This window comes from Sapajus apella, unplaced genomic scaffold (assembly GCF_009761245.1).
Source record: "Sapajus apella isolate SASKATOON/1434 unplaced genomic scaffold, GSC_monkey_1.0 scaffold35, whole genome shotgun sequence".
Classification (NCBI taxonomy): domain Eukaryota; kingdom Metazoa; phylum Chordata; class Mammalia; order Primates; family Cebidae; genus Sapajus; species Sapajus apella.
The window spans coordinates 19,024,720-19,049,787 of NW_022436975.1; the positions used below are offsets into that span (position 1 = coordinate 19,024,720).

General features: G+C 37.7%; 1 protein-coding gene across 1 annotated transcript in view; it reads left to right on the forward strand.

Moving 5' to 3' along the window:
• The window catches only part of PREX2 (phosphatidylinositol-3,4,5-trisphosphate dependent Rac exchange factor 2), a 286,647-nt gene that overhangs the window by 255,832 nt on the left and 5,747 nt on the right, over positions 1-25,068 (forward strand). The window contains exons 38-39 of the mRNA XM_032296288.1: positions 17,097-17,199; positions 24,046-24,113. Of these exons, the coding sequence (XP_032152179.1) occupies positions 17,097-17,199; positions 24,046-24,113 (171 nt within the window). The remainder of the gene's footprint in view (positions 1-17,096; positions 17,200-24,045; positions 24,114-25,068) is intronic.

The following is a 25,068-nucleotide window of genomic DNA, read 5'->3' on the forward strand; positions in this document are numbered from 1 at the left end:
CAGCATGAGAGAGAGAAGCAGGGTGGGAGGCTAGGCCGGCCTAATGTCTCCACGTTCATCTGCCTGCTTTTATTCTGGTTGTGCTGGCATCTGGTTGGATGATGCCCACCCAGACTGAAGGTGGGTCTGCCTTTCCCAGTCCACTGACTCCAGTGTTAATCTCCTTTGGCAACACCCTCACAGACACACCCAGGAATAATACTTTGCCTCCTTCAGTCCAATCAAGTTGACATTCAGTATTAACCATCACAATGTTGAAGGAAGGACGGAGCATTCCTGCCTTTGTGAAGTTAATCTTAAACTAGTACCAGGTCTTCTAACAGATTCAGGAAGAGTATAGAGGGGTGAGATTTAAATACCCAGGAAGAGAATAATATAACGCTTATTTATAAAGCATGACTAGCACTCACGGGCAATGGAAGTAGAGAAGGATGGATTCTTCATCCTTCAGTGTGAAGGAATAATGTGAAAAGACAGTGCAGAGATGTGCAGTAGCTATGTGGCTGCAGGTCACAGGAAATCCTGTGCTATTTCTGGATGATCAAGTGAGAGCAAAGCAGCGCTGAGAGGAGAGGGTAGTGACTGGACAGGATTGGAGAGTGGAAGGCTCTGGTTGTTGGGCAAAGGATTTGTGACTCTTTCCTTGAGAACTTAAGAAGCCAATGAAGAGTTTTTAGTGAAAGAATAACATGATTAGATATTTTTTTAAATATTAAAAAATAATTGTCATCATGGCCTGTAATGGAACAAGGATGGAGGCAGAGAGACAGCAGGATTTTACAACATTACAGCAAGACAGCCTGAGACCTAGAACTAAGGCATTGGCACAGAGGTTAGAAGGGAAAGGCTAGATGTGAAAGGTATTAAATGGCAGTCAACAGGACTCAGTGATTGGTGAGAAATAGAGAATAGGGGAGAGGGAGAATGTTCAGTCACAGTTCTGCAAAGGGGCAGAACTGACAGGACAGAGAGAGATGAGAAGGAACTTATGAGGGGATTTGGTTCACTGTACTATGGAAGCTAAGAAGTCCCAGGTAGGCTGTCTGCAAGCTGGAGAACCAGGGAGCCAGTAGTGTGGCTCAGTGCAAGTCAGAAGGCCTGAGAACCAAGGAGGCCAATACTGTGAAACTCCTGGTCCAACTGCCAGTCATACTCCTAGGGGGCCACTGGTGTGAGTCCCGGAGAACCAGGAGTTCTGATGTCTAAAGGCAGAAGAGGGGCATCCTTGCTCTGGGAGAGAAAGCATAAAATTCACTCTTCCTCTACTTTTTTGTTCCATCTGGGTCCCCATCCAATAGCATGCTGCCTACTCACATTGAGGGTGAATCTTCGCCACTCAGTCCATGGACCCATATGACAGTCTCCTTCAGAAACACCCTCACAGAGACCCCTGAGACGCTCCATCATTTTAATCAAATGCCACACTATCTGGGTTTCTCTCTCAGAAGAATGGGCTCCATGCCTGCTGACACATTGAAAAGAATTAGTGCTTTACCAGCTGTCTGGGTATCCCTTAATCCAGCCAAGTTGACACCCCAAGTCAACCATAATAGAAGGGGCATCAATGATTCTGACTGACCAGCTTAGAAAGAAGTCAAGATGGGGGGCTGCCATGGGAAAAAATATGCATTTTTCTTTGAGGGGACTGTGGAGAGTGTGTTGACTTAATCTGTTACACTGTTCCACAATGAATTTCAGATGTCTTTTGATGGGTTCACAGTTGACAAGGACACCCATCAGGCAGCTATGGAAAAACAAATATGCAGGTGATTAGTACAGAGAGAGAAAGGGGGCTCATGGCCGAGAAGGCTTTACAGAGATATATTTGAGCTCGATTTAAAACATTACTAAGAATTTTTAGGGAACACACTTTGGGTATTAGAAATAGGCATGGAAATGTGAGAAAAGAATAATCAGCTGCCAACTATGGAAGTTTCTGAGAAAAGAAGAAAATCACCAGGGAGCACATAGAGACTATTAATATTTCCAGGTGCTCCACATCCCTGTCCTTGGTGCACCATGATGAGGAAATCCCTCAGGATAAAACAGAAGGATCCACTTAAAAGTGTCAAATCCACAAAGTTCTGTTTAGTGTCTCAGATAAACAGGCCAAAGAGAAAACAATTATGGTTCAGTGTCAAAGAACTCAAGGTATGGATGAACACCACATACTAGACACCTCTTTAAAGTAAGTGTGTCACCAGAGAACCTATGAGGAGTAAGGACAGAGTCAAATTTGAGATCTAGAGAGCAAATGAGAGTGTTGAGGAAGTTCAGGTAGCTGGGATAGATGCCCAACTTATTCAGTTAAATGCCCCCCACCCACCAAAATAGAAATGAAATAAATTGGTGAGTAAATCCAGGCTGAAGAATCTAAAATGTGGAGAAGCAGATTTAAGGCTGGTGACTGCAGTATTTAAGGTCTTAACACACTGCTGTTTCATATTCATATACATTCCTGGCATAGGAAACACTTCTCTGAGTGCCTAAATGCTCATTACCCAACCCTAGAAGGTCCCTGATCGCTTCTATGCTAACCTCCACAATGAAACTATGTCAAAGAAAAACATACCTTAATGGGCTTGAATAGAAAGTAATGAGGGATGTGGAATGTTTTTGCTTGGCAGTTGATTTTTAAGCTTAGTTTAAAAAAAGTGATAAATACTGAGAACTTTCAGATAATGTATTCAAAGTGGTAATAGAAACTCCCGTTGTCTTTAATGAGAATTTCATGGTGAATTCCCTGTGCGGCGCTGAAAATGCACCCCTTCAACTCAATTGCTTTTTTGCTTAAGGTAGATGGAGTGAGTGGAGTATTCAACAGAGTTCTGCTTCTGCGGCCAGGATCCGACTTACCCCAGCTGTTGCCCATCTCTGCTGCATTCTGTTCAGTTGTTTTCCACAGGGCTACTTTCTGACTGCCTTCCCCCTGCTGTCTTTTCAGTTACTCAGAAACCCTTGTCTTCCAGCTCTGGGCTATGAAACATAGAAACCCAGTATGGTCAGAGGAAGATTTCGCTAGGACTATCCTTTTGACAAGTCAAATGATCAATAATATTGAAAGTATTGGGAAGTTATTTCTACAAATTATACTAAAAACTTGCCTGAGTGACTACTGGCTTTTTCTTTTTTTTTTTTTTTTAACACAGTCTTGCTCTGTCACCCAGGCTGGAGTGCAGTGGTGCTATCTCGGCTCACTGCAACCTCCTCCACTTCCCGGGTTCACGAGATTCTGCCTCAGCCTCCTGAGTGGCTGGGACTACTGGTGCATGCCACCATACCTGGCTAATTATTTTTGTATTTTTAGTAGAGATGGGGTTTCACTGTGTTAGCCAGGAAGGTCTCAATCTCCTGACCTTGTGATCTGCCTGCCTCAGCCTCCCAAAGTGCTGGGATTACAGCTGTGAGCCACCACACCCGGCTGACAACTGGCTTTTGAATTGCAGTTATTGTTACCTTGTCACTCAAAGTTTCCTAAAAAGAGAGTGTCAGTATTTAATAATTTATTATATCTGTATATGAGTGGTGTGTGTGTGTGTGTGTAGGATAGGAGAATTTGTTGCTGAAACAAATTGTCTATTTGTCCTTTTTTTCCTCCACATCGAAGCATTTATGTGTTTCATTTTAAAGTTGCCTCTCTCTTACAGGAAAATAATAACTTAAGTGTTTGGGTTTTTCACATTCCCACTGACTTGTAGCAGTTTTCTCAAGACTTTTGCTTGTCACCAAAGCCTTGCTCAGGGTGAATAAGGTGGGAAGATCAATAGGTCAACTGCAGGCCTTTTCGTATTTATTTTGCAGATACTCTGCCTTTGCAGAACCGTAGCAGCCATGTGGAGATTGATCAGTATTTTACAAACTGCACTAGTCCTCAGGTGTACAATTCTTCCTCCGTGGAAGGTAATGAAAGGGAGCAGGGAAAATATAACTGCACAACCTTAGAGAATTAGTTTCTTCAGTCAGGTGCTTCATTCCAGTTGTCAATAGACTTTTCACCGTGGTGCTCTGTAAAAGTAATTAGAAGCCAGAAAAAATGTGGTCATTACAGGAATGAACACACTTCACACAGAACAGTGCATTTTATAGAGAAAAATGCAAATCTCTAGTGAAGCAGGAACACATTCTCCCTTCAATTTATTTTTACTACTTGATCGCTTTACAATCGATATACTTACTGAGCATGCTTCAAATCTAGTTTCTTTTTAATCATGAACTCATTTTAGTACAATGAAGTCTACATTCACAGGGAAGTAATTTGGACTGCCTGAATTCATCTCTACCAAAACAATGCATTTAAAATATAAATGCTGAAACCAAGCTTGTGTTTGTTGAATTATGGATGTTGGGAGCTGGAATTCTCTAAATATATTAATCTGCATGATTTGAATTTGGTACAGTAGAAAGAGCCTTAGATTTTGAATCCAAAAAGGGGTTTTGAATCCTAATGTTTACTCGCTGTGCAAGGGAGTAAGTGATTACATCACCTGGTCTCTCAGGGACTTATTGGTGAAATGAGAATAATGATTTCTTTCTCACAAAGATGACTTGAGGATTAAAGAGCAGCGTATGTGAAAACGTCTAGTACAGGATCAGGCATTCCTGACTTCTCAGATTGTTCCGTCTAAATCAGTGTTTCTGATAGTGAAGCCGTCTTCTCATTGCAGAGCTAGACGTTGTGAAGCACATCTGTTTTAAATGAGTGGATTGGGATAACTCCTGTAAGAGCTATTAAAAATCACAGTAATGGTCACTGTAGGATGATAGGGAGGAGGATGAAAAATACAAAAGTTACCTCTTCTGATCTGTAAGAAATGAAATACACAAAATGCTGAGTCCTATTAGAGCTTGTTTTTAGAATCTGCCTTTGAAAAAGACATTCAAAAACAAAAGAAGAGCTACCCTTGAATTCAAGGATAGGAAGTTTTATTTCCTAGTATCAAAACCCAAGAGTGTATGGCAGAATAAAGACAAATGCTTAGGACTTTAAAAGAATTAGACATGTATGCATCTATTTGTTCATTTATTTGTTGAGCAGGAAAAACCACGGAACACTGCTATGTGCCAAGCACTTTGCTATGCTAGCCTGGGAGACTCAGGATGCCTGCCCTCACTGCTCTTACAGTCTGATGTCTTGACAGTGGAGCCACATTGGGAAGCCAGGCAGCCGTACTTTGTAGCATCAGTTCTTTTTAATAAAGAAAACAGGAAAAGATAATCCAAGGACTGCGTTTTAAGTGACTCAAAGGAGAGGATACATATTTTTCAAACTACAATGGAGAGGAAGGATGTATAACTTGTCATTCTGACAAATCTCTTGGGGTTTCAAAAGTGTTCTTCTGACTCAGGAAAATATTGATAAATAAATGGACAATTTTGATTATATAATAATTAATAATTAATATAAGACTAATAAGCATGCTATAATATATATATTTCAAGTACTACCATAATTCAAACAGAGTTGTTAACCAGCAGATGTGATAGGAGCAATAATGAAATCCAGAGAAAGGGAAGCGCAAGGTACTGGTTATGAAAGAAGAATCGTATCCCATTTATAAGCCATAAAAGAATCTCTGATTTCTTTTTGCTAATATTTATTGTCTCCATAATGCACTTATCACTTCCCAGAATATATTTAATAAGTGAACACTTCTTGAGCAAATATGTGGAAAATACAGACCATAAAGAAATAAATCTAGTCTTTTAGGGGCATGCATATAATATCATTGGCACACATGATGAATTCATGTCGTTCAAAAAATAAGTATGCACTGACTGCTTACTGAGTCCTAGGAAGTATGCTAGGGTCTAGAAAAGCTACAGTCAATATAGATACCAGTCCAGCCTTGTGGTGGTGGTGGTAATATTAATGAAAATTTTGAAAATTTGCTGAGAATAAATGACATGCTGTATCCCACACTAAGTATTAGGCAGGAATTATTTCGCATAGTCCTGGAAACAACACTCCGTGTTGTATATGATCATTAAATTCAATTTACAGAGGAGGAAACAGCATTTAAGGAGTTGAAGTAAGTTGCCCAAGATCACAAAGTTACCTGGCAAAGCCAGGCTCCAATTCAGGAAATTTTCTCTTACCCATGTTCTTAATCCCTAGACCTTCCAGAGGAGTATGAGACAGTGGGGTCAGAGATATTGTGTGTGACTTCAGCCAGGGCATATGAGATCATACAAACATGGGAACTGTCATAATTGATGATTGCAGAAAACTATAAATAGTATAGTTAAAGTATGGGGTAGAAGTGAGGAAAACCAGGGACTATATTGTGAAGATCTTGTGTTTCCTGTTAAGAAATGGGGAGCCATTCTTGTGTTTGTATTTATATCTGCATTTTAAAAAGTCACCTTCACTATGGAGGAAGGCCAGTGGAAAGAGGCCAGACAGGAAAGGTTAGAGTGAGGTTGCACCAGTCTAGGCAGGAGATATTAGTGCAGCTAAAGAGGAGAGATGTAAGAGATAGAAGAAAATATGAAATTAATAGGCATAAAATATGCTGCAGTGGATGCATTAATACACTGAACTGCACACATGCGTCAATCTCTTGTAATTGATGGGTTTAATTTGATAACTTGAAGGTTTATAAAATTTCTTACTCTAGACATGAAATAAATAATAAATCACTAAACAAATATTTTTGGAAAGCAGTAATTTTAATCCTGACCACACCCACTCTGGCAAGATTTTTTTTTTTTAATTGCATTTTAGGTTTTGGGGTACATGTGAAAAACATGCAAGGTTGTTGCATAGGTACACACATGGCAGTGTGATTTGCTGCCTTCCTCCCCATCACCTGTATCTGACATTTCTCCCCATGCTATCTCTCCCCTACTCCCCACCCCCTACTGTCCCTCCCCTTTTTCCCCCTGACAGACACCTGTGTGTGATGCTTCCCTCCCTGTGTCCATGTGTTCTCATTGTTCAACACCCACCTATGTGTGAGAACATGTGGTGTTTGATTTTCTGTTCTTGTGTCAGTTGGCTGAGAATGATGGTTTTCAGGTTCATCCATGTCCCTGCAAAGGACATGAACTCATCATTTTTGATGGCTGCATGATACTCCGTGGGGGCAAGGTTTTAAAAAATGGGGAAGGTTGAGGCCACTGAAAAGAAATCATGATACAGAAATTTGTGAGAAATTAAATAACTTCTATGTCTCATTTCTTTTAACTTCTCTCTTATTAGAGTCAGTGAATTTCCAGCACATCTGTTTCATGCAGATGCTTATTTTTAATAGTTGAATAAATAAGACCAAAAGCAGAAGAGGTAAAAAGCATGTGGAAACGGCAGAATTATTTACATATTTTTCCAACAGGTAGAGATGTATCTTTAGTTCAAAGATTGCTGAAACTAATCTGCCTTAAGCTTTCTAGGATGGGTGTTCAGATGTTGCTTTGGAGTGCATAAAATCACATGATCAGCAGTGTCTTGTATCTGTCAAAAGAAGTTTCTGAGCTGGGCATAGTGGCTCACACCTGTAATCCTAGCACTTTGTGAGGCTAAGGTAGGAGGATCACTTGAGCCCAGGAGTTTGAGATCAGCCTGGGCAACACAGCGAGACCCCTTCTCTACAAAAAATTTAAAAATTAGTGGCAGGCACCTGTAGTCCCAGATATTCAGGAAGCTAAGGCAGGAGGATCACTTGAGCCCAGGAATTTGAGGCTGCAGTGAGCCATGATCCTGCCACTGCACTCCAGCCTTAGTGACAGAGCAAAACCGGGACTCAAAAAAAAAAAAAAAAAAAAAAAAAAGAAGTTTCTGCTTATAAAAGAGTGGTGTGCAAACAGCAGGAATAGCTGCTGTGCTATGTTCCAGCTTATTGCATTTACTTAGTTCTCTTGGTGTTGAAATAGATAGTCATTACGCCTTTCCAAAATTTGAATGCTGTCCAGGTAACTTCAGCTTACTAAAGTATCACAGAGAACCAACCACAGCTGATTAGATGCCTAATAACTTGTTTGCTATAGTCATTTGGAGAAATATAATGAACTGTCTTTTAATTAAAGAAGGAAAAAAGGATTTAATTAAAGAAGGAAAAAAGGAGGATTGTCATAAAATGGGGGAAATGATTTTATGTTCTAAGAACGAAATCTTTAAGATTATAAATATATAGTATATAAAGAAATAATTCATGTGAAGATTATTACCACACTAGTAGGTTTCTCAGACTGTCCTTACATACATAGGCTCTGAAGCATGCATCTTCCCCAGGGGAATCATCTCCCTCTTGTTTCCGTGACTAAAAGCAGCCTCATGGTTATAAAGAACAGTGAAAATGAGGTAATGTATGTGGAAGTCCAAGCCAAAAAACAAAACCAGACTGTCATCATTGCATAGAATTCTATGTTGGGGCAAAACTCACTGATTTGTTAATAAATATTGATTTCCCTTTATATTTATCTAGTACAAAATCAAATTAACCTCCATAGTTTCAGTAACGAGTGAGTTTATATAGATTGTCAAGGGGTCGTGGCTAGTGCACGATTTCTACAGTTGGTCAAGCTATTGTTTGAACCATGATTCCTTCAACTCAGAAAACTGTGACACATGCCTGTAGTGTGTTTGCCAAATATCATAGTTTACTAACAGGAAATTATTCTGCTAGTTATAAAACTTTACTAACACAAAAAAGATGATATTTATCTATGTGATTCAGTTATATTATTACTGTACAAAATATTTAAAATTTGCCACTCAAGTAACTTTCAAAGTCTAAACATGTATCCCTAAATTCAGTGATCTCAGTGTGTTTTTTTTTTTTTTCAGGGATAGTGTTTAGTGCTAACTTCGTAGGTAACATTATCAACAACTACGGAAGTTTTCACATTAATGCTTAGTCCCTCATTCAATTTTAAAAATGTGTGAAAATAAAAAGTATCCCTTTCTAAAGTTTACATTTCCTATTTTTAATTACTTAAAAAATTGTCTTACTGCAATATCTATGTAATGTCAATTTATGGCAAATTGTTGTGACTACAAATTCAGAGATCATCACCCTAGATTTTCATGTGTTTTATTTAATGTATTAGGGTCTAAGTAACACTCCTCCACTAGTAATAAGAACATTTGAGGTTTGCCCTCAAGAAATAGCAATATAATGATTAGCTACCAAGCAAAATATGGGCATTCTTGAGAGTGAGCATGCTGAGAGTTAGCAAATAAATCCACAGTAGGAAAACAGAGCTCAGAACTGTAAACCTCACATTGTTCTGGTTTCCCATGTCATTTCATTGTGAGTTACTGAATCACCCTTATAGCCTAAAAGCGGTGTTACAGCTCCCAAAGTGTTCAATAAAATGCATTTCAGCCCTTGAGAGATTGGCTTCCTTGCTCAGTACAGTTTGAATCAATATTAAATGAGTCAGTAGGCTTCTGGAGGTTTTGAAATATAAAACTGATTTTAGAATAAAACAGATATTTTTGTCTGTAATCATGGTAAATGACCAATGTAGAAGGCCCTTAGGTTTCAAGAGACTCTTTTATCTAATTTATTATAGAAATGTTATGAGTCATCTTAAAGGGGAGGGTTAACATGTAAACAATATCCACTTTAGGTAAGAACTGGTATCTTAAAAAGTGAACTAAATATAGTATAATGAATCTAAGTTAGAAATGATTGAAACACAATATTTTTCATGTAAACGAATTTAGGAAACCAAGCTTTGTCTCTCCAGTGAGACTTAGCTGTGGAGGGGATGGGAGACGCACCTCTGGCATCTAGAAATAGGGTTGGGAAAGAGGAGAGCAGTTCACATGCTTTTCCTGACCTTACTTTAGCTCTGCAGTTTGCTGTATAAAATGCATTCAAGATCTGATATCTGAGATCTATTGGGACAAACACCTGAAATAAAAATCACAAAGAATTTTTTCAGCAAATACCCAAATTATAGTCAGGTGGACTCTAACCGAACTCAGTTTATAAAAGAGATATCAGCATATAGTTGTCCTTAGCTTCATGTAATTATGGTAATCTTATAGCATCATAATTTACTCCAGTGTTACTTTAATGAGCACCTCTTTTAAATAAAAAGGAGTATAAATAGTTGAAATATGATGAGATTTGAGAAACTGGGATTTACAAAGGCTTGTGTTCCTTTTTTTCCAAATAATGTACTGCCCATAAAGAGGAGCCTACTCTACACAGACTTACTGTGGGCAGGGATCACACTCACCACTTCAGGTCATTCTTGCTGCACTTTATGAGGTCAGTATGGCTGCCTTCCTCAATTTACAGAGGACGTGCAGGCTGAGAGCAGAAGTAACCTGGGTACCGCCCCATAAGACTGTCTTTAAACCCTTCTGTTGTCAGCTGCCATTTTGCATTCAGAAAGAGATTCCAAGGTATTTCAAAAGTAGTGAAAGACAGAGAAAAAATGGACACAGCATTGGGGGAGAGGTTTGTACAATGGTACTAAGATGCTGACTGAAAGCAGAAAGAAGTTGTGGGTGATGGAGAGTAAGTAGGTGTTGGGACCATGAGGTAGAAGTGGGGGAAGACAAAGAGTTTGCTTTTGCAAATGTTACCATTGGGAAGAAACTGAAGATGCTTTGAATACAGTGTTGATAAGTTGTTATGGTTGAGTACTTAGTAAATTACTTTGATAATTTACTTAACAAAGTGTTATTTGATATCATGTAAGGTAAATACAGAAAAATTTTTATGTCAACCAAAGGATTAACTAAACCCACCAACTCCTAAACTCTGATGCCCAAGGCTCTGCATGTTTGAGCCCAGGATATCTCCCCAGCCTCATCTCCTTCTCTCTGTGTGCACCAGCGTGTTGAGCTCCACATTTGTTCATGAGCAGACTGAACAAGCATTAACCTCAGGGCCTTTGCACCCACTTTCCCTGAAATAGTCTTCCCCAAAACAGCACCTCCCTCTGCCATTGTACCCTCTGCAAGTACCATCCCACTTTCTAATCCACCACAAAATTTATTTTTCTCGATAACTCATTCCTACCCGATATTATACATTTGTTTCTTCATTTTCTTTGTCTTCTTACTAAGATTTGATCATCAAAAGAGAGAGGACTTGGTTTTGCTCACTGCTGCATCTCCTACACACTGGAGTAATGGAGATTTTGGGATCTGAAGTTAAGTAAAATAAAGTCAGAAAGAATTTGGAAAATTATGAAACAATATAAGAATGAAAGTTAAAATTTATTCAGAATATAAGAAATAAATAAATTGCAATGTTTAAAAATATGATAACACAGGCATTATAAAATCTGAAAAATAATTTTTGTTACTTTATGGATTGACCCATTTCTGTATATTTTTTCTCTACAGTTTTTGTTAACATACTCTTTGCCTTTTCAAATTATAACAACTTTTCAATATAATTTTTTATAGAGAGAATAGAACAATTATTTTGTCTTTTCTCTAACATGGATGATCAAATTTAAATTATTAAGAGTTTTAGTTCTCCTTGAAGAGCTCCTGATTTGTTAGTTGTATTCCTAGGTATTTTATTCTCTTTGTAGCATTTATGAATGGGAGTTTGCTCATGATTTGTCTCTCTGTCTGTTTTTGGTGTAAAGGAATGCTTGTGATTTTTGCACATTGATTTTGTATCCTGAGACAGGGAGGGGAACTTCACTCACTGGGCCCTGTTGAGGGGTGGGAGAACTAGGGGAGTCATAGCAGGGGTTGGGATTTTGGGGAGGGATAACAGTAGGAGAAATACCTAATGCAGATGATGGGGGGATGGATGCAGCAAACCACCATGATGTGTGTATACCTGTGTAACAGTCCTGCACAATCTGCACATGTGCCCCAGAACTTAAAGTAAAATTTTTTAAAAAAGAAAGAAACGTTTTAAAAAGGTTTTCAACCTCAAAATGTCTTATTACTAATGTCTTATGCATTTTAAAATTATTGCCAAATGCAAAAAAATTTCTCTAAGTTTCTTTAGCTTATGAACCATAAGTTTGGGAGAATAAGCCACAGAGTAGTTTCTGGCTGTATACATTTCCAGCCTTTTTGTCCTCCAAAACATACACATTTCCCAACCTAGGGGCCTCAGGATACGGATGTATTACATCATGACCACCGGCCCTGCACCTCTTTTCCAACGTTGGATGACTCTGTGCAATGGGCAGTAGGACTACTCTGGAAGCCATTTCTACACAGGATACTACAATAACCCAGACATAAATGGAAGTAATTATTGTCCTATAAATAGGTCCCAGCAAACATAGCCTGAACGCATCCCAACTAAACTTTCTTTAGCTCAGTTTCAAAAATAACCACAGCCAATTGAACACTACCCAACAGGACAGAAGGAAGCTGGGATGTAAAGAAGACAGCAGCCATACCTTTTGCAGTTAAAACATTTTGTTTTTGCACATTTGTAAATGCATGTGACTATGTGAACACAGTGCTAAGGCCCCTCCCAGAACCTGGAAAGGTATTTGTACAAGTAAGGGGCCTTGAAACTCTAGCTTTTATAGCTTCAAAGTAAATCCACTCCTGCCAGCACTTTATGGTACTTGTAGGTACAAAGTAGACAGTCAAAAAATGTTTGGCAAATGAATAAGTGAAAGAAAGAATCAAGCAATAAAGTTCATTTTAATTCATCTTTCTTAGCATTGCTAAATCAAACTGTCCTTCAAATTAAATGGGACCCATTAGCTATAAGTCACATTTATCATATTAAAACTACGCTAAATATCTGAGTGACTTGGGATGTATTCTCAGTACAAAATATGTCAAGGAGATTTATTAATTATAAGCACAGATATATTGACCTTTTCCTTTTTCTTACTATGGGGAAATTTAAAATGTCTATATAACTTTGCTACCCTATCAAGTGTGCTTTCTCACATGTATACTCTAAGCAGAGCCATTACTTGGAATGTCTTATTACTAAAATGATGGAAAAACTTTCTTCAGTGCATATGTTACATTTGCCTTTTTATGAAGGTCAAATACTACTCTGTGACATTTATTTTGTGGCTTCTAGGGGAAGAGTTGTGTGAGTATTTTTTAAGTGACATTGTAGTAGAAGGAGCTGAACAATTGAAGGCCTGTATTTTCCAGATGGGGCAAAAATATAGATTTATTCAAATTTTAATTTAACTGTAAAACAGAGTTCATGCTAGGAGGAAGACTGGGGCATCAGGTAAGAAACCCTGCATTGGGCTGGGCATGGTGGTTCATGCCTGTAATTCCGGTACTTTGGGAGGCTGAAGCAGGTGAATTGTTTGAGACCAGGAGTTCAAAACCAGCCTGGGCAATATGATGAAAACCCATCTCCACAAAAAATACAAAAATTGGCTGGATGTGGTGGTGTATTCTTGTAGTCCCAGCTACTCAGAAGGCTGAGGTCGGAGGATCACCTGAGCCCAGGAAGTTAAAGCTGCAGTGAGCTGAGATAGCACTACTGCTTTTTAGCCTGGGCAACAGAGTGAGACCCTATCTCCAAAAAAAGAGAAACCTCCTATTGAATGAGGGTTCCTGGCTTTTAATAAGCTCCTTTCATTCTCTTGCTCAGGGCTAGCATATCAGTCTCTCTGGCCATCAGAAAGTGCCTATAAAATCAAATGAGCTCTTGTAAATCTGACTCTGAGTATATATTTATGTGCTACTGAAAAACCATGTGCCACTTTCTGGACCTGGAGTCCATCAGAGAATGCCAGCATCAGAATGCTTCTTGCAAATGCTGATATTTTCCACTTGACATTCAAGTTGAGATAGTTGGGAGAAGATGAAAGCTACGGGGCAAATAATGGTATACTGACAGAAGAGTGGCAGCGTTCCTGCGAGGCTTTCCTTCACATGCTTAATTCAGGAAAATGGAATTCTGTGATGCTGCTAATGGAAATACAAGGCCTTGGTTGTACCCATCAATCAAGAATCACATTACAGGCAATATTTCCCACCTTTATGTGATTGTCTGTTTTTAACACTTTTTACTTTTTTAAAATTTCAAATTAATTTTGGGACCAAATTGAAAGATATATAATGGTTAGCATGAAAAGGCAAATATAGGTGCAGCCATCTTTTTTTTTTTTTTTTTGATATGCTGGGGAAAGAAAATATACATATCCATTTGAAGGTAGATTTTTCTGTTAGGTGATGTGTGATTGGTTGCAAATCACACTTTGAGGTATCCTTTCAGAGAGCATGCTCCTGAGCACATTCGCTTCCTGATTGCAGTAAAATCTTTTATAATCTCTGCCAGGTAATTTTCTGCTTACTACGACTTGAGGTAGAGAAAAAGAAATTAGGTCAACCCTTGTGGAAGACAGTGTGGCAATTCCTCGAGTATCTAGAACCAGACATACCATCGACCCAGCAATCCCATTACTGGATATATACCCAAAGGATTATAAATCATTCTACTGTAAAGACACATGCTTATGTTTATTATTATTATTATTCCCACCAATGATAGACTGGATAAAGAAAATGTGGCACACATACGCCGTGGAATACTATGCAGCCATAAAAAAGGATGGGTTCATGTTCTTTGCAGGGATATGGATGAAGCTGGAAGCCATCATTCTCAGCAAACCGACACAAGAACAGAAAACCAAACACCGCATGTTCTCACTCATAAGTGGGAGTTGAACAATGAGAACACATGGACACAGGAAGGGGAACATCACTCACCGGGACCTGTCAGGGGTGGGTGGGGGACTAGGGGAGAGACAGCATTAGGAGAAATACCTAATGTAGATGAGGGGTTGATGGGCGCAGCAAACTACCATGGCACATGTATACCGATGTAACAAATCTGCACATTCTGCCCATGTATCTCAGAACTTAAAGTATAATAATAATAAAATTTAAAAAAGAAATCAGTTTAAAAAGGTTAAGAAAATAAATAATAATTGTAGGCTGCCTGTTTAAAGCCCTTCACAGCATGTAAGTCTTGTTTATAAGTGAGTACAAGAGAGATAAAGCAAGTTGTGCTTTATCAGGAAAGCACAGACATATTTCAGCATGATTAGAAAAAGATAAAGATTTTTTTTTCTCCCCTTGGCTTCATTCAGCTGGTGTAATGAGCATTATTGATTAAAATGTTAGGATCAATAAAGATTTAAAATTGGAGTGGAGGAGACCTTAAGGAGGAGAAAAAGGTTATGATCTGTTGAGTAAGCTGGCGATTAAATGCTTTGTAGAAAATTGATTTTTTAAACATGAACTGTTAGTTATACTGCTTGGCCTTCATCAGCATAGACTGTTCTGCAGCTCACATGTACATGTAAAACAATATGCATCATTACCAGACTCACACACGAAAACTTTGTAAGCATCATGTGCAACTAGAACTTAATGATGAAGCGTTAGCCCACCTGAACATGTGATCATAATAATGAATTCATAATAATGAATTCCCTGTAATGGTAATGAGAAAGCTGCCTTTCAAGTCATTTAACAGCCAATAGAACTTACATGTTTCTCCTTAGAATGCAATTATGTGTAACCACGCTGTTGTATATGTCAGGTTCTTTCTAATATTACAACAGAAATATTTTAAATCCCGCTCTCTTTTTATCTTAATTGTCAGTATCAAAACCTACCAAATTCATTGGACTTCTGTGTTAGAGCCTCATAACCAAGAACTTCTGTGTTAGAACCTCATAAACAATGAGTTAGATATTTCTCCCATAGAAACAATTGCATTGTGGAACTTATTGTTATTTGAAGGTAAAAAACACTAGACAGAGCTAATACACAAATAAAACACCAAACTATAGGTAGGTAAATGCAAAAATGGAGAAAAGGCTAATTAAAATATGAATCTGTTAAAAAAAAAAGTAACTATAAGGACACATGCACACGAATTTTCATTGCAGCACTGTTTACAATAGCAAAGACCTGGAACCAACCCAAATGCCCATCGGTGATAGACTGGGCAGGGAAAATGTGGTACATATACACCATGGAATATTATGCAGCCATCAAAAATAATGAGTTCATGTCCTTTGTAGGGACATGGATGAATCTGAAAACCATCATTCTCAGCAAACTGACACAAGAGCAGATGATCAAACACTGCATGTTCTCACTCATAGGCGGGTGTTGAACAATGAGAACACATGGACACAGGGAGGGGAGCACTACATACTGGGGTCTATTGGGGGAAAATGGGGGAGGGACGGGTGGGTGGGGAGTTGGGGAGAGATAGCATGGGGAGAAATGCCAGATATAGGTGAAGGGGAGGAAGGCAGCAAATCACACTGCCATGTGTGTACCTATGCAACAATCTTGCATGTTTTTCACATGTACCCCAAAACCTGAAATGCAATAAGAAAAAAAAAAAGTAAAACAAAATTCATTAATACAAATTTTAGGAGAAGTATCTAAAATTAATGACAATTTTTATGAAATGTATGCAAAAGCTACCCTTAAAAGAACCACTTAGAGACCAGCACTTTAAAATGTTAATAAATGAACATAAGCTTTAAGGCTACTATAGAGATCAATGTGGAAGAACAGAAAAGAATGCCTTACAGAGAAGGAAAAGAACACAGGCTCACCAATCACTAAATTCTGGTTAGAACACTTTTCTCAGGGCTACTGTTGGTATCACGTTTCTGTAAAACTAGTTATATGTTTTTTGGGGGGAACTTTTACAAACACTCTTTTAGTTGGGTCCAATAAACACATTTAAAAAAACCAATTCTGACCTCAAGAAATAGTAATTTCATTGTTTATTTTTCTACAATATTTGTGCATAAATCAGTATAAATCTATTAACTATCAATATGTAGACATTAATAGTAAATATTCTTTAGTCATTTTTCTAAATTATATGAAATATCAAAGAATAATATTTAGTAATAAAACTTGTTCTAATTCTGGTTAATTTTCTGTAGATAAGTGCTCTTATAAACATAGTTCATCATGGATTTGTTTTAAATTTAAATACTTAATTTCTGACCCCAGTACTGTGTCTTTATAATCTATTTTTAAACTGGTGTTCTATGTAGAAAAACCAGCGGTTCATTGTCTAGTTGCTTTGATTTTGGCTGGTGCTTTCTGATTTTGTGATTGGTAATCCAGATAGTCTCAAAGGGTGTATCAGGAACTGTGGGGTCTGACTTGCCCTTACCTTGGCCCCCAGGTGCACCCTGAGCGTGACGCTGGAGCAAGCGATCATTCTGGCCAGAAGCCATGGACTGCCACCTCGCTATATCATGCAGGCTACAGATGTGATGCGGAAGCAGGTAGGTCTCATGCAGACTTGAGGAGAGTTGTTTTGTAGGCCATGGACTAAGATTCCTTTGTTCATTTACCAGGTGTCTGACAGGTGCCTGGATGTGATGGGCAGTTCACTAGGCTCAGAGGTAACTCATAAATGAGAAATGCTGCCAGGGAGAAGATGCTGCAGGCACCAGTCTAAGGTTCTGCAAGAATCTTAGACAACTCTGGAAAAAGGGATATCTAGGTGGTAATCTGCAGGCAGAAAGGGATTTGACCAAGTGGAATGGGGCAGCAGTGAATTTGGTGCTTATATAAGGAACAAGTGAAAGGACATATGGCATTTTCTGGTAATTGTTGATGGTAAAGCTGGGGGTGGAGAGGGACAGGGGCAAGGAAGAAGACGAAATAATTTAGGGCCCTGGTGGCTTCTGGCAACCACCAAGGAACTTTCATGCCATACTCAGTGTGTACGTTATTCTGAGGATAAAGAACCCACCTCGAATTTTCATTTAGGGAATAAGTAGCAGCATTTAGGGAATAAGTAGCAGTCTTTGGACCATCTCTGGGTCACTGGAGTACTCATAGGTGAGAATATACTCTCTTATAAATAGAATGAGCTTTATACAGTAACCCAATGGTATTCTAAGTGTGGCGTTTAGTTTTTAACCCTTAAACTTATTTAAAAAAAAAAAAGACAAAAACAAAAATCCCCTAAGCTCCAATTCACTAATTAAGAAAATGTGCTCAACCTAGCAGAAAACACTTAACCTACAGAAAGACAAAAGAAATCAAAAGACCTAAATTTTCTATTTTATTCTACCACCTTTTCTTTGGGCTACCACAGAAAAATGATTTAACAAATTTCTCTACTTGCTGACTTGGTTTGAGTTGCCCAGTGACAGTGAGTTATTTAATTTTTAAGATATGCTTTGTAATTATGACTACTTTGTTTATTGGAAGCTTAGTGTCTAACTCTAAGGCAAACATATAAATCCCCCTGGGCTTGCTCCCAAGACTGCACTGCAGAATGCCCACAAAGCCCATCAAAAAATCAGCTGAAGAGGCCAACATCAAACTGGTGTCTGCAATTCAGAGATCAGGCACAGGGAGAGCATATACATTGGTACTTCTGGTTAGGACTCAGGAGCTGAAGATTAAAAACCAAGATCTTTGAAGGTCCAAGAGAGATTTGCTAAGTAAAGGTTAGAGCTACGAAACATGTGATGTGCCATAGGCCAGCTGGGAAGGGTAAACACAGATGTGATTTGCCAGCAGGTTTAGGAAGGACTTTTGGATATATATACAAATTCTGTTTTAAAAAGTAGGTCCAAGTATACTTATGATTATCCATATCAGAGTTGAGATTTAGGTTGCCAAGAAATACAGAAAGAAATTAATCGCCTTTCTGTTTGATTGTGTTATATATTAGAGTAGGTTTGTAGGAAGACTTAGGAAGTACCATCTAAAAATTATAGTTTATGGCAAGCAAAAGAGACTGGAATTTACCTTCTTATAGAATATTCCACAAAGGAGGTAGTTATGAGTTGGTGACATATCCATTTCTACTGTACAGATTTGAATAGTAATAATTATATCAAATATTTTAACTTCTTAAAATGGAAAATGGAAATAGAGAAAATAGAGATTAAAGTAATATTGATATTATGTATGCCCTAATGACTCACTTAACTGATATAAAGCTCTTTAAAATAAAATGTAAGTTATATTTATATAGTATTGTTATATTGCTATGTAGTATAATTTAAAAAGACTCAAAAGTCACGGGGTTCCTTATAAAATTCCCGTTGACACATAAACCACACTATTTTTTTCAGTATATATAACTTATTCTTCCCCTTAATTTTTTTTAAAGTGAATACATTTGGAATAGATAGCTTGCTTCCTTTTATTATTTGTTCCTCTGCCGCAAGTTGTGACATCCCAATGGCTATGAGAGGCAAAGAATGAAGCCGTTATAACTTCTTTGTGAAAGATCCTGGGACCCTCTTTTAGGGAAACTAGACAGACTGGTGGTCCCAGAGATTTCTTCAACAGTTCCCCTGTCGCCGATTCTCCTTCCAGTATTCAGCAGTAGCAAACAGTGAGATTTGTGGGTGAGGTCCAATCCACAAGCCAACTCTTACCTACTAATGATTTAAGAAGTTAGAATGCAAGTCTGAATCAAAGGTCTAGCTTGGATTTTTCTCTCCTTTTTACCTTTCAACTTCAGGGACAATTACTTAACAATTTAGATTCAGCTTTTTAGAGACCAAGTGGTTAGATATTTGTTATCTTCAGTATATGTTGAAGTATTTGTATTATTGCATTATCAAATTTAAATTATGATATATTAAAGAATATTATCTATTAATGTTTTATAATATATGAATGAATAATATAATGATAAAACTAAGATTTTTAGGTTTTTTTGAGAACAAGAAGCTTTTTGGCATGATTTATTGTTCTTATTTTAATTGCAGTATGGTTTTTCTCTATAGATTTTGTGTATATACTTTTCATAGAGTTGTTATTTTAACTCACTGCTTGAGTTTGAAGGAAAGATGAAAGACAGAAGAGAAGGGTACTATGGCTTTCACATATTTTGGTAATGATTATAACAACCTTAGGCAGCACTTTATGTAACCAGCTGATTTGAGTAATAAAAGGCTTACAATAGAAACTGTCATTTACATTATAAATTTAGTTTTCTATGCTGTAAGTTATATATTCATAGTGTTCTTTGATGGCAGCCTATAAAAAATGTCCTCTTAAACTTTTTAATAAAAACTGGGATTCCAAAGTATCTTGACTCCTTATCTACAGTATCAAAGCATCACACTAAGCACTAAGAACAAAGATATGAGGTTGATGTTGTCCTTGCCTAATCTCATGATGGACACATGCATAGGAAAATCACCATGCCATGGGCACAAGCAAGCAAGTCTCTACCAGGTATCCGACATCAGTGTTTTCAAGACTCAGAACAGGGAGTAAGTGAGTAGACCGTGAGCCCCTCCCTGGCTGGGATAAGTCTTACTGATTTTGGAATCACAGTTTCTCAAAATAGTACCTAGTACAAAGTAAATGCCAAAGGACATTTGTTCAATGATTTCATTCTAACTAGGATGGTTGGAGAAGGGCTCAATGCAGGTGAGTTTATGATAGTGGCTAAGAGCACAGAGTATGTTTCTCTTTTGTTTTAGATTCAAAGAGAATGTGTGCAGGTTTGTTACATGGATATGTTACATAATGTTGGGGTTTGGGCTTTGGTCGAACCCATCACCCAAATAGTAAACATAATATGCAATAGATGATTTTTTAAATCCTTGTCCCACTTCCTTCCTCTCCCCTCTTGGAGTCCACAGTGTCTGTCGTTTCCATCTTTATGTCCATGTGTACTTATTGTTGAGTTCCCCACTTAAAAGTGAGAACATGCAGTATTTGATTTTCTATTTAAGTGTTAATTCACTTAGGATAATGGCCTCCAACAGCAGTCATGCTGCTGCAAAGAACATGATTTTGTCCTTTTTATGGCATATAGTACTCCATGGTGTATATGTACCACATGTTTTCTTATCCAGCCCACTGTTGATGGGCACATAGGTTGATTCCGTGACTTTGCTATTGTGAATAAAAAAGAACAGACTCTTGAGTCAAGCGGCCACAATTTCAATTCCAGCTCCAGTGTTTACTATCCGGATGATTCAGGGGAAGATTCTTCGCCTCTTTGGTACTTAGTTTCCTCAATATTAAAACAAGAACAATAATAGTACTTGTTTCATAGTGTTGTTGTGAGAATTAAATAAATAGACATACTTAATGCACTTAAAACAGTACCTGATATAGTGAATGACCAATCAATTATTAACGAAGATGATATTTGGTTTGGAACTTGGAGGATAAATACGATGCATACAGGAAGGGAAGGGGTCAGGAAGAAGAGGGAGAAATATCAGCAAGGGCATAAAAACACAAGTAGCTGGCATGTTGAGTCTATGAACAATATAGATTAATTCAAAGTGAAATACGCCAATTGATGTCTTCACCATGACAAGCATCAGCTTTATTTGAAATCTTTTAGAAAGCAAACGTTTTTCTTAATGGAATTACGTAACGAAAATATTATATAAAATTATAGACAACAAGCATTGTACACAACTACTTCACACTAGTCAATAAATCTGTTTTTCACAGGCTATGATTTAGGAATTCTAAAACTAATTTATGTGTTACTAAGAATAAACAAATAAGATATTGTAAATAACAAGAAACTGATTTCTCTCATTGAAAAAAAGTTTACAGATAAGGAAAGGAAGAAGGCTGCAATCTGGAATGAACCCTATGTTACTGGATTGAAATCACATGTATCAGTATGAACCGATAAAAACACACACAGACGCATACAAATATGGATAGATGGAGAAATGAATATAGATATATGAGTATGTTAGTATTTGTAAATTAGCTTTGCCAACTGGAAAGCCCTAGTTGCAGTTATTCTGCCAGTAGTAATGAGCACACTGAATGTCCAAATCTTGGCTTCTAAATACTATTCTCCAATGAAAAGAGCCAGGACCCCTTGGAGAAATGGTAAATTACCAGATGAGACAAAGAAGATGAGCCTGGAACATCTCGAGGTGCCATAGAATAAAGGAGCACTAAACAGCGATGGCAGCATATCAAAAAGGCACAAGAAACAACCAGAAAGAGCTCCCAGTGGCCAAAACTGAAACAATTTTAGCAAAAAACAAAATTAATAAAAGTATTGGATTATATCCCATGGAATAAAATAATTATGAGTCCATACTGATTTAAATATATACTTGAATAAACAAATAATTTGGGGAGAAGAGATTACTCTTTCTAACGGGATTCCAGTTCCTAAATATGACAATATTATTGTTGTAGACAAGATACACCAACAGAGGCTGAAATCAGTGAGTGAAAGTTTGAAGAGAAACAAGACATTGCACAGTCTCCTAGTATATCCCCAAACATATTTATTAACTACAAAAAAAGAAAAAGGAAAAGAAATGAGTAACTTTGCAGTGGCCAAATCTGGCAGACATCAAAGTGATGAAAAGTTAATGCGAGCAGTGATAAGATATGCTGGCATCTTGTAGGCCCTGATAGGATGCATTAGTAAGGGCATGACATCACTTCTACGATTTTCCTGCCCAAGTGCATTTCCTGCTTCTAGTCATGAGCAAACATCAAATCAACCCAAACTGAGACATTCTGCAAAGTAATGACCAATACTTATCAAGAGTGTTAAGGTCATGAAAGGCAGGAAGCAGCTAAAGAACTGTCACAGATTGGAAGGGACGAAGGCGATGTAAGCAAAAGGCAATACGGGATCTTAGGTTGGATCTTGAAACAGAAAATAGGCCTTGGTGGGACAAAATGGATAAGTTTCCATAAGATGTGCAGGTTAGTTGATAGTACTGTGCCAACGTTAATTCTTGGTTTTGTGGTTAAGGGAAGAGTTAACATTAGGGAAAGCCACGTGGAATATATAAAGTCTGGGTTCTGTTTATATTTTTCTCTAAGTCTAAAACTACTTCAAAATAAGAAGCTCTCCTTGTTTGTTTTGTTTTTATTTAAGATTGGTCAAGTGCAGTGGTGAGAAGTAGGGGAAAGAACAGAACAATGAGCTTAATTATCTGTAACTGCCTGTGAACAGTCAGTTGAGATAACTGTTTTTGGATCAGGCAAAATAGTTTTTCTTAACTCCTTAACTGCAATTCCTAAATTTCTTCCCACCTTTCTTTTTGATGCCACACCCACTTCCCTTTTGCTTTTCTATTTTAGGACCTTTTTAAGAGAATGTGTTCTTTTTTTTTCCCCTTCTTTATAGCCTATTTCTTTTCTTAGTTCAGAATTCAGTAGCTGGAGAGAGAGTTTCAGAGGTTTTGAACAACTCTGCTTAACCTATTCCCAACCCCAAACTCTGGTGTTCACTCCTATGTAGTAAGTAATTTTCATGAGGAACTGAAGTGATTATAACTTCATTCATGAATTTGACAGACTGTGAAGACATTTTCATTGCCAAAGTAGATTGTGTCATAAACTCTGAGGCAGAATTATTAGATTTCATAGATCTGCATAGGCATGGCTTGTCCAGAAATTGCTTTAGAAGTAGTTAAGAAAATATGTTTTTGCTAAATACTAGTAAACTTAAAATAGTTAATGATAGGTAAGAAGAAAACAGGGGCACAAGTGTGATTCAACTGTGATTTCTGTTCCAGAAAAGTGGTAACACAAAACAGGTGTTTATAGTATGCTCATTTACTATTTTTAACATCTTTGTAACATTTTGATCTGTTTTTCTTTTTTTTTTTTTATTGGAGACAGGGTCTCACTCTGTCTCCCAGGCTGGAATGCAGTGGTGCAAACATGGCTTACTGTAGCCTTGACATCCTGGGCTCAAGCAAACCTCCCGCTTTAGCCTTTCCGGTAGCTGGGACCACAATTGTGTGCCACCATGCCTGACTAATTTTTGTATTTTTTGTGGAGACAGAGCCTCACTGTGTTTCCAAGGCTGATCTCGAACTCCCAGGCTTTAGTAATCTTTCCGCCTCGGCCCCCGAAGTGCTGGAATTACAGGCATGAGGCACTGTGTCTGTCCTGTTTTCAATATCTGAAATATTGATTACTTCTACAAATAAAACCAAAGCAACATAACAGCACATTTTTATTCTTAAAAGCATTGATTTTGAAAATGCTCAGATGGCAATATCTATCTTCCTCTTAATCTCTCTTGATGTTAAAGACATTGTTGGAATAAGTATCCTACACACAAATGTTAACGGTATGTTAAATTATTACTAATACACTGTAGGGATAAAAGTGATTTTCCTGACTTTCAGGGAGCAAGAGTTCAGAATACAGCGAAGAATTTGGGAGTTAGAGACCGGACCCCACAGTCTGCACCAAGGTAAATGCATCGCCTGCTCTGCCCTTGACCAAAAGATTTGCCAGCATTTTCTAGGCAGCATTCCTCCGCTAATGCAACAGACCTAGGATGTACCCAGTGTTGTACTGATTGTAATTACAAAGAGTGCCCTTAAAATACCCAGTAGCTAACTGTGATAACACATAAATGCTCTCAGAAATAAATGGCTATTATTCTATTTTACAAGTTCTATCATGAATTCAAAAGGAAAAGCTCACACAGGCACTACTAAAATTTGTAATCTAGCTTTGCCAAACAACCAAAATGCTATTTTCATTTATACTTCTGTGACTGCACATGCTGTTCCTTCTAACATGATTGCCTTTCCCATATGTGTTTGTATGGAAAACTCCTATATCACTGAAGAATCTAGCATAAATATCATTTTCTCCTTGGAGTCTTGCTTGAGTTTCCTTCCTCTGGTACTCCCTTAGCATCTCGTGGTATTGACCTATGATAACCTTTATCATATGTAGTTGCAGTGTATTGTCACATTTTCTTTGCCCAACCTGAACATGAGTTCTCTGGAGACGGATAATTTTTTTGGATTTTATTTATTACTCATCATATATCTGAACAGATTTCAAGAATGTCTGAATGAAGAAATGAATGAATGAGATTTTTGTTTGTTATCTCAAATATTTACAGTCCATACAGCATCATAAGAAAGGACTCCCATTGACCTTTAAAACAAATGAACATAATTAATAACCACCAGAGAAATGTTATGGCTTTTACTTCCCTGGTAATGAGGGTAGGCAACCAGCTATCTTGAAGTGGGGAAAAGCTAAATAATTTCTTTTACATTTGATTGCTTTTATACATTGGTGTTTTAACCAAAAGTAGGCTCCTCCAAACATAGCCACAGACAAAACACTATTTCCGTTTACAGAGCAGTTACCAGAGTGAGAATGATGGCTGCAGCATTTATGAAGTT